Genomic DNA, 14,910 nt, shown 5'->3' with positions numbered 1-14,910 from the left:
CAGGGCAGTAATCAACTCTTCTGAGGAGCATCGCCCTCGGGGAGACTGATAAAACTGGTTTCTGAATTAGCCACGTGTGGCCTCGCTGGTAAGCCCTGCTGAGCTGCCCAGTCCGGTAGTACACTGTGGCCCTGGTGATATGCTGAATGGCCTGCTGAGTCACCGACACCAGGACGGATGGGACCAAGCTATGGACAGTGTGAGAAAGGCCAAGGTTCCCCCAGAGATTTTTTTTTTTTTAAAGACCAAACCTTTACAGGTTCCACAGGAAGGTTTCTATCTCATAACCTTGGCAATAGCCTTCTTTTATGTGACCATAAGACAAGCTTTAAAAAATTATATTTTCATTGATGAGAATATTTCCCTTAAAATTTTTTTCCAATTACAGTTCACATACACTATTATATTAATTTCAGGTGTACAAGACAATGATTAGACATTTATATAATGTATAAAGTGATAGCCTCAATAAAGCTAGTACCCATCTTACATAGTTATTACAATATTGACTATATTCCCTATGCTGTACTTTACATCCCCATAACTATTTTGTAACTGCCAATTTGTACAACTTAATCCCTTCACCCTTTTCACTCATTTCCCCAACCACCCTCTGACAACCATCAGTTTGTTATTTGTATCTATGAGTTTTTGTTTTTTAGATTCTACATATAAGTAATATCACATGGTATTTGTCTTTCTCTGACTTATTTCACTTAGCATAATACCCTCCAGGTCAATTTGTTGCAAATGGCAAGATTTCACTTTTTTATGGCTATGTAATATTTCATTGTATATATGTACCAATTCTTTATCTATCTGTCTATTGATGGACACAGGTTGCTTCTACAGCTTGGCTATTATTAAGTGACACTGCAATGAACTCAGGATGCATATAATTTTTGAATTAGTGTTTTTTATTTCTTTGGATAAAGAGCCAGAAGTGAAATTGCTGGGTAATTGCTTAGTTCTATTTTTAATTTTTTTAGGAACCTCCATACTATTTACTGCACCAATTTACAATCCCACAACAGTGCACAAGGGTTCCCTTTTCTCCACATCCTCGCTAACACTAGTTTGTTGCCTATTGATGATAGCCATTCTGGCCTGTGCTTTGGTGTGATGACATTGACTCATGGGGCTTGTGGTGCAGAAATAGCCCTGTGAGTCTTGTATTATTAGGATGTTGTCTGTAAATTACAGGTTCCTCTTGATGAGGCTCATTAGGAAGAAAGGTCCCTGGCCTTTATAAAAGGAACAGCTCTTTCTTTGGAGCAGTAGGCTTGCTTTTATTTTATGGCTGCCTTGATTTATGATTGACCAACATTCCTTCTTGGTGCTGCATACCAGGAAGGCTGGAACCAAATTTAACACTCAATTTTATGTAAGATTTAGAACTTCATGGGATAAATGTTTTATATATGTTCATTCTAGATGTGTTTGTTGATATTATATAAAGGAGGGATTTTATGTGATAAGATGTACATAGGTGTGCTAGAGGGAGAAGAGACATTAAAGTGGTTTTAAAATCTCCACTTAAAATCTAGGGGCAACATGGGAAACCAAAAACCACAAGACACTGATTTCATAATAAAAATGCATACAAGTAGGAGAGTCATGAACCAATAAAGTAACATTTGTAAATTATATTCTTAAACTTTCACTAGTTTCAATAACGTATTTGTTATTATATCAATATTTCAACATTATATTCAGACAGAGGTTTCTTTCCTTCCAAGTACTTTCTCATTTGGGAAACATAACAGGAGAGAGAATGTATAATGTTAAAAATTTATTTCTGAAATGTTTTATTCTTTTAATCAGTACACATTATATTAAGTATAGAATTTCCTTAAAAATTAACAAATAATTTTAAGTTTCACTGTTAGGACACTGATATAGAGAAGAAAACATCTGGTTCTTTTGACTTTTCTTTTTTCATTTGTCCAAGTCCAAGTAGAGTCTCATATTAGGGTTCTTCTGTGCTATTTCTGTCCAAGTTGTGACAGCTACAACATAAATACAGCTTTTTTATTAATCACAAAAGATACATACATTCAAATATTTTTAAATACCTTAAAATGTACATTTGCATTTATTGCATTTCTCGAATAATAATACATTTTCATCACTAACTCAAATGTTTAACATTTGTAGATATTTTAAAACTAAATAGCAATAAACACTGTCATGGCAAAAAATGTGGAAAACATTTATAGGTGCAAATTCAACCAATGAAATTTATAAACCCTGAGAATGATAAAATTAATATTTAACTCAACATGAAAATGTAAAGAAAAAACGTCATGTGGGACTTCACTGCTGACAGATCACTTCTCCACTTATTTTAATTAATTTTATATTTCTAGGAGGTTGTTAAAAGGACAAGGCTTTCAATTTAGAAAGGCTGGGTTATCTCTTATTGGGTGAATTCTCTCAGAGACAGCAACTATAAACTTTAAGCAAAATACAAAACCAACTACCTGAAGGCAATGGAAAACAACTGAAAGGAGGGGATAGCACTGGCTGAGTCCCTGTTTCAGCGATTCTCAGCCTCCAGGAGGGCACAGCTGGTACCATACTGGTAGCTAAAATTCTGATAGAAAAACTGCAGTCGTTCTGGCCTGAAGGACTAGAGGAGTTTGGGGCAACGAAAGTCACTGGAAAGTGAGGGGGAAATCCTGGAAAGGCGAGAGCCAGTGTGATGCGGTCCAAAACTCTGTGTATAGACTTTTCCTAAATCTATGGTAACACCTTGAACCACTTGTGAATGAGAGAGATTAAGAACTGTCCCAGAGACAGAGTTTGAAATCTGAGTCTAACCAAGGTAATTACCTGCTAAAACCACAAGTCAACACTCTTTAGAGAAATAGAATTCAGTTTCCAAAATAAAATAACAATATTAAATATACAATCTAAAATTAAGTCAATATATGAAGAAACAGGAAAATATGATCCATTCTCTAGGAGGAAAGACAATGGAGACTGACAGCAAGATAATCCAGGTTTTAAAAGCAGCTATGACAACTTTCCTCAATAAAATTATGGAAAATATGCTAACAATGATAAGATAAGAAATCTTAGCAGAGAAATACAAACTATATAAAAAAACCAAAAATTCTAGAACTGGTAAATATAATATTCAACAGTAGAATGGGGATAACAGGGTAAATAGACTTAGTGAATCTGAGGACAGAGAAACTTAAAACTGTACACTCTAATGAACAGAGTCCTCAGGGATCTGAGACAATATAAAATGTTGAACATATATGTAGATGGAGCCCCAAAAGGAGAGGAGAAAGAGAATTGGGTATAAAAATATTTGAAGAAATAAAAGCTGAAAATCCCCCAATTTTGTGAATGTATAAATATATAGGTTTAAAAAAATTCAGTGATCCTGAAATATAATAGACAAAATACCGTAACTAAATTGCTGAAAACCAAAGATAATAAAAAAATATTGAAAGCCAGAGAAAAATTATATATTACATATAAAGTTACATCCATCTGAATTCCTGCTGACTTCCCATCAGAAACAATGGAAGGCAGAAGATTATGGAATGATCTTTAAAGTGTTGAAAAACTGTCAATTCAGAATTCTATATCCAACAATAATTTAATAGAAGGTGAGATAAGGACATTTTCATATAAAAGAAAATTAAGAGAATTCACTGCCAGCATACCTGAGCTACAGTGAATGCTAGAAAAAGTTTTTCAGTCAACAGATAAAAATTAGAATTATTCTAAGGGATGAAGAGCACTAGAAATCATATCTGTGTAAATGCAAAAGACTTCTTTATATGTGAAGTACAAATGAGAACACTGTCCACTGTCATGCAATGTTAGTGATATACGTAGATACAAATTATATGACAATCACAGCATAAATATTGAGGAAATAAGTCTATATGGTTGCAAGATTTCTGCATTTAATGCAAATGGCACAATATTTAATCTATAAACAGTTAAAGATGTATATATATATACATATATATATATATATGATGAGCTCCACAGCAACCACTAAATTAATAATGTGGAGATATAGCTAAAAAAAAAATCTGTGGGTGAATTAAAATAGAATTCTAAAAAGTGTTCAAATAATTCAAAGTAAGGCAGGGAAGGAGGAACAGATGAACACCAAACAGAAGACTAGTAGAAAGCAAACAGTTAAATGGTAGCCCTAAATCCAATGATAGAAATAATTGATTAGATGTCAACAGACTCCAATTAAAAGACAGAGATTACTGCCCAGCTGGTGTGGCTCAGGGGTTGAGGTCATGGTTCACTTCCCAGTCAGGGCACATGCCCGGGATGCAGGCTCGATCCCCAGTAGGGATGCAGAGGAGGCAGCCAATCAATGATTCTTTCTCATCATTGCTGTTTCTATCTCTCTGTCTCCCTTCCTTTCTGAAATCAATAAAAATATATTTTAAAAAATATTTATAAAAAAAAGGCAGATTGTCAAAATGGTTGTAAAAAACCCAAAAGATCCAACTATATGCTACCTATAAGATACGTTAAGTTGAAAGTAAACAGATGGAAAAGTTGTAATATGTAAGCCATATGTGTGAGAAAGCTAGAGTGGCTATGTTAATACCAGATAAAGTGGACTTCAAGACAAAGTATTACCAGATGTGTAGAAGAATCCTATCTAATAAAAGAGTAATATGCAAATTGACCATCACTTCAACACACAAGATGGTTGCCCCCATATGGACACAAGATGGCCACCACAAGATGGCCAGCAGGGGAGGGGAGTTGGGAGGGACCAGCCCGGCAAGGGAGGGCAGTTGGGGGGGACCCAGGCCTGCAGGGGAGGGCAGTTAGGGTCGACCGGGCCTGCAGGGAAGGGCAGTTGGGGGGGACCCAGGCCTGCAGGGGAGGGCAGTTAGGGTCGACCAGGCCTGCAGGGAAGGGCAGTTGGGGGGGACCCAGGCCTGCAGGGAAGGGCAGTTAGGGGCAATTGGGCCAGCAGGGGAGCAGTTAGGCATTGATCAGGCTGGCAGGGGAGGGGGTTAGGGGGTAATCAGGCTGGCAGGCATAAGCGGTTAGGAGCAATCAAGAAGGCAGGCAGGCGAGCAGTTGGGAGCCAGCAGTCCTGGATTGTGAGAGAGATGTCCAACTGCCCGTTTAGGCTCGATCCTACTAGGATCGGGCCTAAACGAGCAGTCGGACATCCCTTGAGGGGTCCCAGATTGGAGAGGGTGCAGGCTGGGCTGAGGAACCCTCCCCCGCCCCCGTGCACGAATTTTGTGCACCGGGCCTCTAGTATTACATAATAACAAAAGGGGCTATTAGGAAATACAACAATCATATATGTGTGTTTACTAGTAACAGAGCTAAAAGTGCAAAAAGCAGAAATTGAAAGAGATAATTCTATAATTAGTTGATTTTAATATGTCTTTTCATATCTAATAGAAATAGACCAAAAAAATTAATAAGGACACAGAGAATCTAAGTAATGCCTTCAACTACCTTGACCAAATTGCTATTTATAGAGCCCTTCCCTCAATTTCTGCATAATGCATGTCCTAATTAAGTGCACATGAAGTGCCTAGCAAAATAGACCATGTTGGGCTATAAAAAGATTTATGTTCTCTAACCACAAGGGAATGAAATTAGAATTCAATAAGAGTAGTATGTCTAGAAAACCTACAAACACTTGAAAACAACAATAGATCTCTACATTACACATGGGCTAAAGAATAAACCACCAGGTAAATTAAAAGTATTTCAAACAATGATAATGAAGATATATCAACATTTGTGGAACACAGTTAAAACAGTGTTTGGCAAAAGTTTCAGTTTTATAGTTTTTTAAATGCGTATTTTAGAAAAGAAAAACTAAAGTTGTTAACTTAATATTCCAACTTCAGAAAAGAAGGATAAAGTAAACCCAAAGTAATCAAAATAATAAAAGCCTTGAAATCAATGACTAGAAAACTAACAGAAAATTAGCATAAACAACATCTGGTTCATTAGAAAATATTAACAAATTTGAGGATTCTCTAGTTAACCTAATCAAACAAAAAGATTCTGTTTACATGATGTTCTAGAATAGGCAAAACTAATCAGCAACAGAAAAACATCAAGACAGTGTTGTTGGGCAGGGGGTGACGAGGGGCTAGAATTGCCTGGGAATGGCCATAAAGAAACTTTGTGGTGTGATGATTCTGTATCTTGTTGGGGGTTTGGGTTACTCAGGTGAACATATCTGACAAAACTCAGGGATGTACACTTAAGATCTGTGTATTTCATTGCTGTAAATTTTACCTCCAAAGGCTTAAAAAAACAACAACACCCTAAGCAAACAATGAACTCTAAGTAATAGTATTGACACGATGTGTTAAGAGGGAAGTATATTGATATCTATAATTTACTTTAAAATTAATACAGTAAGTTGGGGTGATGAATGAACAATGGATAGACAGGTAGGTATCTTATAAAGAAAGTACGGTAAAATGTTAATGGGGAGTGTCCATGTGCTCACCGCAAATTCTCCAACTTTTCTGTATATTTGAAATTCTCATAATACCATTGGGCCATTCACTATATTGAGGTTAAAAATACAAGAACTACATAATGGGGTAAGAAAGTTGTGCTAGAAAAGGAACAGATACTAAAAATGAGTAAAGAATATAGTTATTATTTTTGTGGCAGTCATGGCAAAGGTGAGTGAACATGACTGGTGCGTCTACTGAGCAATTCAGGTAGTTCAAGCTTACAAAAGCTATCAAGTCAATATAATTACTGAGAGCACCAGGGGGAACAATACTACAACGTATAGACCTTGTACATCTCAGCTACTGCTGTCATTAACTTCCACAGTGAATGTAATTCCACTGTATCACCTGAGCACATTTGGTAGTAACAGCCCAAGAAAGTTACTTTATTTCTTAGCCCAATTTGTGATATGCTTTGCAAAATCAGAAATGTAGACAGTATGTAAGGAAATGCTGAATTAAAATTTTCCTAATTGAGTATATTACTTGAATTTTAAATTTTCTGAATTTATCTTTTTACAGATTTGGGATACTGAAAATAATGTTACTTATGAGAGTTTTTTGTATAGTTGTCCATGTCAAAACCTTACATTTTATTATAGCTCTATGGTTTAAGCTGGTTCAGATGAATATAATGATTCTCTTGTTCTTTTTTGAAAAATACCAACAGCAACTTAGGGTATGTTAACAGAAACAAACTAAAAAGGTAAACTTTACCTGTTTTACGAACTGTGTAGCATTAAAAAGTTCACTGCAGCCATATAGAATGTGTTTGCCCGGTTTCCCCTGTAAAAATCAGATACAAGTAAGTAACAAGTATTCTCAAGAAGAGGGATTAAAGCTAATAAATCTTTTTGTTATTCTTAAAGATATTTTATTTTCTGGGGGGAGGGGGGAAGAGGTGTTGAATTTTAACCCAAAATTGCATAGAATAAAGTGGTAAAGTGGCATAGTATTTTTTAAAATATGGAAATAGAAGGGATCTGATAACTGCCACATTTCATAATTATCTATAAAATCTTAGGCCAACACTCTTGCAATGAAGGATCTGTATTACTTGAAGAAAACATTCTTAGACATTTTTTATGTGGAAAGTGAGAGATGGTGCAGGTAGCATTTTAATTTTAGTCTCATTTGTGCAATAAAGTATTTACATGTTAATACATCCCATTCCATTTTTTAAAATATATTTTATTGATTTTTTACAGAGAGGAAGGGAGAGGGATAGAGAGTTAGAAACATCGATGAGAGAGAAACATCAATCAGCTGCCTCTTGCACACCCCACACTGGGGATGTGCCCGCAACCAAGGTACATGCCCTTGACCGGAATCGAACCTGGGGCCTTTCAGTCCGCAGGCCGATGCTCTATCCACTGAGCCAAACCAGTTAGGGCTCCCATTCCATTTTGTAACAATGAATTTCCATTCCTAATTTTGACAGAAATTTGGAATCCAATTACAGCAGTCAAAACTTTTTTACTAAGAATTTTGGTAAATTCTTAATGCTAAAGTTCTTATATGTATTGTGAACTTGAAGGTAAATTCATAAGATTTCTTTTGTAATGTAAAAAGTTTATTCCATAACAAGGCAAATATAATTCACCAAGGAACAAAAGAATTATGGCTTTGTAATCCAAGAGAAGGACATTTCGCTGTGATGTATAGGCTGAATAAACATCGTTGGCTGAATAAATGTCATACAGCTGGCCATCTCTGAGAATAAGACAACAGTTACACAGGGTCATAAAATTGGGATTTTGAGGCTTCACAAGATATACTTACATGAGACATTAATAGAGGTAGAGGTCATAGCATATAAAGATTAAGAAAGCAGCCCAGTGTGGCTCAGTGGTTGAGCGTCGACCTATGAACCAGGAGGTCACAGTTCGATTCCCTGTCAGGACACATGCTGGGTTGTGGGCTCGGTCCCCAATGTGGGGTGTGCAGGAGGCAGCCAATCAATGATTCTCTCTTGTCACTGATGTTTCTATCTTCCTTTTCCTCTCCCTTCCTCTCTGAAATCAACACACACACACACACACACACACACACACACACACACACACACGATAAAGAAGGCACAGGGAAACTTTAGCCCTTTGCACTCGCTTGCTTTTTTCTCGATTCCTTTATTCTACTCGGGATTTAATTTTTTAAATACCCCAGATTTTACAAAGCGTGGCAGTAGAATAAGAAACTTGAGTTTCTTTTCATACAAACTTATTTATTTGGATTTTTTTATATTTCAAATTATTGATACATTCAAAGAGTAATTTTAATCTCGACATCCGAGTGCAAAAGGTTAGAGAGGTCCATAACTTCTAGGCACAGCTCCCAGGATTCCATCTCAGTATCACAAGACACACTTCATTTTTAATTGTGAACCACCAAAATACAGTGAAGATTGCTTGGTCGCAGGGGAGCTTAAGGAGGGGTCTTTCATACCTCTCTGACCACAAAGCCAAAATCATGAACAGGCTCAATAGCGGAGACAAGAATATATGACAGAAACCAGGTGCCAACCATTAATCTTTACATGTTCTGTTAAACAGTGCTGACCAGCTAGTGCAAGGTGCCTGCTGGTCTACCCTGTATACTAGCACAGACCAAATAAATCACTAGTTCGTACAGTTTACTGAGGACTGACCAAGTTTCTTTATCCATTCACCCACTGATGGGCACTTAGGTCTGTGGCAACCCTGTGTTTATCCTTGGGAACACTTAGAACCAGTCCTGTGGTTGGCCCTTGGTCAAACCTGAACGAAACAGACCATCTTGTGATTAATACAGTCCTAAGGGTCATGGATAGACCAGGAGACAACTAGCACTAGCTTGTCAACACTGTTTATAAAAATTGTACAGTTTGCACCTGGTTTCTGTTATGTGCTCTTGGTTCCCAGTTTTTGATTCTGGCTCTATGGCCACAGAGGCTATAAAAGACCCCTCCTTGTACAAGACGATGCCCCTGAGACCAAAGGATCTTACACAGATCTTGGGGGTTTACACTGTGAAGATGAAATATGTCCTGTGCAAGTGACATAGAAGCCCAGCCGTTGTGCTGGGAGTTTGAAGATTTATGGCATCAGCATATTTTTTTTTTCCTCCTGTTGTACCAAAATCTCTATCTTTATTAAAGCCTTACATACCATAGGACATAAGAAATGATCATTGTTTAATGTTAAGTAAATAAATGAAGATTCCAAGATGTCATTCTAACAACCACTAATTCCATCACCCAGCATTTATTAATATATTTAGCTTTTCTTTTTTTTTCTTTTTTTAAAAAAATATATTTTACTGATTTTTTACAGAGAGGAAGAGAGAGGGATAGAGAGTTAGAAACATCGATGAGAGAGAAACATCGATCAGCCGCCTCCTGCACACCCCCTACTGGGGATGTACCCGCAACCAAGGTACATGCCCTTGACCGGAATCGAACCTGGGACCCTTGAGTCCGCAGGCCGATGCTCTATCCACTGAGCCAAACCGGTTTCGGCAATATATTTAGCTTTTCAAGCCACGCCCTTTCCTCCATATTCTCCTTCTGCTTAGTTGTCTGTCACTCCCTGCTGCTGCTCTCAGCTCTGAATAGTACTCCACTGCCAATTTGCTACCTTTAAAGCTCTTGTTTGCTGAAAAAGCAGCATTCTAAATTTGTGAGAAGTATGTTGCTGACTGAAGTCAATGGAATGGGAGAAAAGTGCTTATGATTAAGGTAAATGTGTTTGGTAAATCATTTCACCAAGGGAGACTCTTTGGGATAGGGGTTACCTGAAATCTCTAAACATGTAAAGTCAAACTAAGATAGGTAGCTGCAAAATACACTACATCAAAAAGATGTGTTATTTTCCACCTCAAGTACAATTTTAGTCTAGAAATGAATGTGATAGGAATAAAAAAAAACCCCCAATCCTGTATGAAGGATTTTTAAACCACCTCTAGAAAAGGGGTTTATGTAAGAATCAGGAGAGCCCTCAAGATAGAGAATGTTAGCATTCTAAAGACAGAACTCTTATAAACATCCTATATAATAAAAGCCTAGGTGGCATTCTGTGACGCCCTCGCATGACGTTGTCACAAGATGGTCGGCAGGGAGGGCAGTTGTGGGCAAACAGGCCAGCAGGGGAGGGCAATTGGGGGCAACCAGGCCTTCAGGGGAGGGCAGTGGGGGCGACCAGACTGGCAGGGGAGGGCAGTTGGGGGCAAGATCAGGCTGGCAGGGGAGGGCAGTTGGGGGCAAGATCAGGCTGGCAGGGGAGGGCAGTTGGGGGCAATTGGGCCAGCAGGGGAGGGCAGTTGCAGGCTATTGGGCCAGCAGGGGAGGGCACTTTGGGGTGATTGGGCTGGCAGGGTAACGGTTAGGGGCAATCTGGCAGGCAGGCAGGCAGGCAAGTGGTTAGGAGCCAGCAGTCCCGGATTGTGAGAGGGATGTCCGACTGCCGGTTTAGGCCCAATTACTGTGGGATCAGGCCTAAACTGGCAGTTGGACATCCCCTGAAGGGTTCCAGATTGGAGAGGGTGCAGGCCGGGCTGAGGGACACCCCCCCCCAATGCACAAATTTCGTGCACTGGACCTCTAGTTAAATGATCCTATCGAATAAAGAGGGGATATGCAAATTTACCATCATACCATTACAAAGCTGGCAGCACCCATAGCCACAAGATGGCGACACCCAGTCCCCTCAGCCCAGCTGGAGTCCCCCAGTCCTTTCAGCCCAGCCCGGGGGGGGGAGGGGGGCAGCAGGCACACGGTGCAGCTGGACCCACCCTCAGCCCCCCAGCCGCCCAGGGCTGGCCCGAGGCACAGGCAAGCCTCGGATGTCAGCTGCCCAGCTGCCCAGGGTCGCCCAAGGCTTGCGCTGCTGGCAGTGGCAGCAGCAGAGGTGTGATGGGGGCGTCACCTTCCCCTGATCGACAGGTCGCCTCCCGCCCCTGAGGGCTCCCGGACTGTGAGAGGGGGAAGGCTGGGCTGAGGGACCCCTCCTCCAGTGCATGAATTTTCATGCCTCGGGCCTCTAGTAAAAGAATAAAAAGGTCAACATGTACCTTTATGTAGTCAATAAGATTTTGATATTCAATGTAGTTGCCTCCTCCAACCACAAAAACAATTGCCTAAAAATGCAAACAGAAAAATAAGTTAAAAGAAATAGTTAAAATACTATTTTAAAACAGTATTTTAAGTTTTCAAGCAGAAAGTTTTTAGGCGGGAACATACTCCACAACATAGGTAAAAGAAAAACTAGCTAGCAAAGGTCATATCCTGCATGCCTGATGTTACTTCACTTATAAAGAAATTTGTTTCTAAAAAATTTATACATTTATAAATTTCTAATGTCTATTGAGTAGTAAATGAGACAGATTTTCAGAAACAATTTAGAGGAAAATAAACCTCATTCTTCACATAAGCAATAGCAAGGAAATCCAAAGGGCTTTCTCCAAAGGCATTTTTGAATTTCGGGTTATTTACTGTAGGTAGAAAGAACAAAAAACTTAGCATTTATATAATTCCCAATATACAGGGTGGGGTAAAAGGTTCACAGCTGTCCATATAAAAAACAATACAATAACTAATTAATAATAATGCAAGAATAAACTGTTTCTGTGTACTCACAACTGTAAACCTACTTTTGCCCAACCCCTTATGTCCTTTATTGTATTTTTACTAAGAATCTTCTTTGTATTTCAAATGCAAACATAGTCATATCTTCACAAAAGTTTAGAATCAAATTTTAGAAGTTCCAAACATATAAAACTTTCTTAAAGACTTCTTTTTCTGAGAATTACTTAATTTCATGTCAGGTATTTTAAGCTTAAATGATTCTCAGTGTTTAAAGCAGCTTTATAAATCAGAAAAATATAGTTGCTAAGAATGTATTTTTTTTAAAGAACCTTGGGTGCACAGAATTGGATTTATCAAGATTGCCATATCTATATATATAATGAGCCAGGGTCCGTAATGTCCAAAATGACCGAAAGGACGACTGAATGCCAGGCTGCGCACGCAGCTGGCTCAGGTGGGCGGGAACTGGCAAGCGGGCTGAACTGCTGACCTCTCTGATCAGGCCCGGACACTGACTGGCATAGAAACCGACCAATCAGAACCAAATCTGGGTGAACTGCGAGGAGCCAATGGCTGCTTAGGAGGCGGAGCTTTTGATGCTGACTGGCATAGAAACCAACCAATCAGAACCAAATCTGGGTGAACTGCCAGGAGCCAATGGCTGCCTAGGAGGCGAAGTTTTTGATGCTGACTGGCATAGAAACTGACCAATCAGAACCAAACCTGGGTGAACTGCAAGGAGTCAATGGCTGCTTAAGAGGCAGAGCTTTTGATGCTGACTGGCATAGAAACTGACCAATCAGAACCTAATCTGGGTGAACTGCGAAGGCAGAACCTAATGTGGGGGCTGAGGAGGGGTTTTAAGGGCAATAGCTGTTTGGTGTAAGGTGTAAGAAAGCGGTTCAATTTTTTAATGACCGGTTTGGCAGTACAGTGCATATGGCTGGCTATCAGTCCAGATACAGGGATTATGTATTTTTGTCTGCCAAGAGCATCTCCTCCTGCTGAAAAAGGCTCCCCCCCCTGCCAATTTAAGCAATCTTACCCTATATAATTTATCTATACTAAGGGTAATATGCTAATTAGACCGGGTTGACCGGCCATCTTCCGGATGTCCGACTTCCTTCCAGACAAAGCCATGGCGGTGGGGGCCGAGGCAGAGGCAGTTAGGGATGATCGGGCCGGTAGTGGAGGGCAGTTGGGGGTGAGACCAGAATGGCAGGGGGTTAGGGGTAATCAGGCCAGCCGGCGAGGGCAGTTGAGGGCGAGATCAGGCTGGCAAGGGAGGGCTGTTGGGGGCGAGATCAGGCTGGCAAGGGAGGGCCGTTAGGGGTGATCAGGCAGGCAGAGGCAGTTAGGGGCGATCAGGCCGGCAGGGGAGAGCAGTTAGGGGCAAATCAGGTCAGCAGAGGAGGGCAGTTAGGGGCAATCAGGCAGGCAGGCAGGTGAGTGGTTAGGAGCCAGTGGTCCAAGATTGTGAGAGGGATGTCCCCAGTTGGAGAGGGGCAGGCTGGGCTGAGGGAACCCCTTCCCCCCCCATGCACGAATTTCGTGCACTGGGCTACTAGTAGTCATAATAAACCATGTTTAGGATAAAGATGTTCTTGACTGCTTGGTCATCTTTTCATCTTTGCTTTTCAGGAACAGATTATTTTTATATGGAACGTACCTCTTGGAATGGATTTTTGTTCCTCGGAACTGAGCTGTAACAAAGAAAAACCATACTGAAAATTTCACCCACAGATTTTCTGATGGAGAAAATAGGCATGGGACACACACACACACACACACACACACACACACACAATTAGGTATATATTTACAATTCTTCCTCCTTCACTGTCTTGGAGGGCGGGTCCTTTAGTTTTGTGTAGCCTGGCAATGAATTGGGATGCAGAGGAAGAATACAGAAGAGGTACATGTCTCAGTGCCTAAAAGGAAAAGGGGCAACCTATGGACTTTAAGATAAAATTACAGGAGAAGACTGAGCAGCAGCTCCCATAAGGAGTGGAAATCTGGGTTTAAGGTGAGTTGATAAAGTATATATTATAGTGGTAAATTATATAAAATTTTTACCATACTCAACATAATATTACAGTGTGGGAATCTACATTTGTGAAAAAAGCATGTAAACAGAAGGATAACAACAATTTAGGAAAGAAAGGGGGAAGGGAGTAGGGATCTGCATTTTACTGTAGCTTACATATATATATATGTATCTTTATATATTAATATTACATACAAATTACATATTTATTTATATTAGTACTAGTAGCCCGTTTGCACGAAGATTCGTGCAATAGACCTTCATTCACCTGGCTGCCTGCACCAGTTTTCTGCTGGCACCGGGGACCCAGGCCTTGGCTGTGGCCACCGCCTTCTGCCTTCTTTCAGGGTCGGGGCTTGGCCCCAGGCAGTGGCCTTGGGCTCGGCCGCACCCAGCGTCCCTGCTAAGGATCACAGGAGCTGACCCCCAGTGGTTTCCTGCGATCCGTGCAGGCTCCCCGCTGATGCCCAAGGCCGGGAAAGCCTCCGCCCGAGGCTTTCCCAGCCTTGGGCTCGGCCGCACCCAGCGTCCCTGCTAAGTATCACAGGAGCCGACCCCCTGGTCATTGCCTGCGATCCGTGCAGGCTCCCCGCTGGTGCCCAAGGCCGGGAAAGCTTTCCCGGCCTTGGGCTCCGCCACACCCCAACGTCCCTGCAATGGTTTCCAGGTGGGCGTGGCTGGTGGGCGTGGCTTGGGTGTAGCAAAGGTGCGGTCAATTTGCATATTTGTCTATTATAAGGTAAGATATTTATAATATAGTTTAAAGATACTTCCTTAGTGTCCAAGAGGTCTTTTTA

General features: G+C 40.4%; 1 protein-coding gene across 5 annotated transcripts in view; it reads right to left on the bottom strand.

The window, feature by feature from the left end:
* Positions 1–1,777: 1,777 nt before the first annotated feature.
* SCFD1 (sec1 family domain containing 1) overlaps positions 1,778–14,910 on the bottom strand; it is a 121,357-nt gene continuing 108,224 nt past the window's right edge. For 4 of the 5 annotated variants that reach the window (XM_054716502.1, XM_054716503.1, XM_054716505.1 and 1 more), the window contains 4 exons: positions 13,736–13,769; positions 11,553–11,618; positions 7,224–7,292; positions 1,778–2,009 (listed from right to left, as the gene is read on the bottom strand). In XM_054716502.1, the coding sequence (XP_054572477.1) occupies positions 1,986–2,009; positions 7,224–7,292; positions 11,553–11,618; positions 13,736–13,769 (193 nt within the window). In that variant the 3' untranslated portion in view covers positions 1,778–1,985. Of the gene's footprint in view, positions 2,010–7,223; positions 7,293–11,552; positions 11,619–13,735; positions 13,770–13,940; positions 13,998–14,910 lie in introns of those variants that run through there. The other variant, XM_054716504.1, reaches the window with a different exon arrangement.

This window comes from Eptesicus fuscus, chromosome 5 (assembly GCF_027574615.1).
Source record: "Eptesicus fuscus isolate TK198812 chromosome 5, DD_ASM_mEF_20220401, whole genome shotgun sequence".
In the NCBI taxonomy this organism is placed as follows: domain Eukaryota; kingdom Metazoa; phylum Chordata; class Mammalia; order Chiroptera; family Vespertilionidae; genus Eptesicus; species Eptesicus fuscus.
This window is presented reverse-complemented; position numbering and strand designations above follow the sequence as displayed.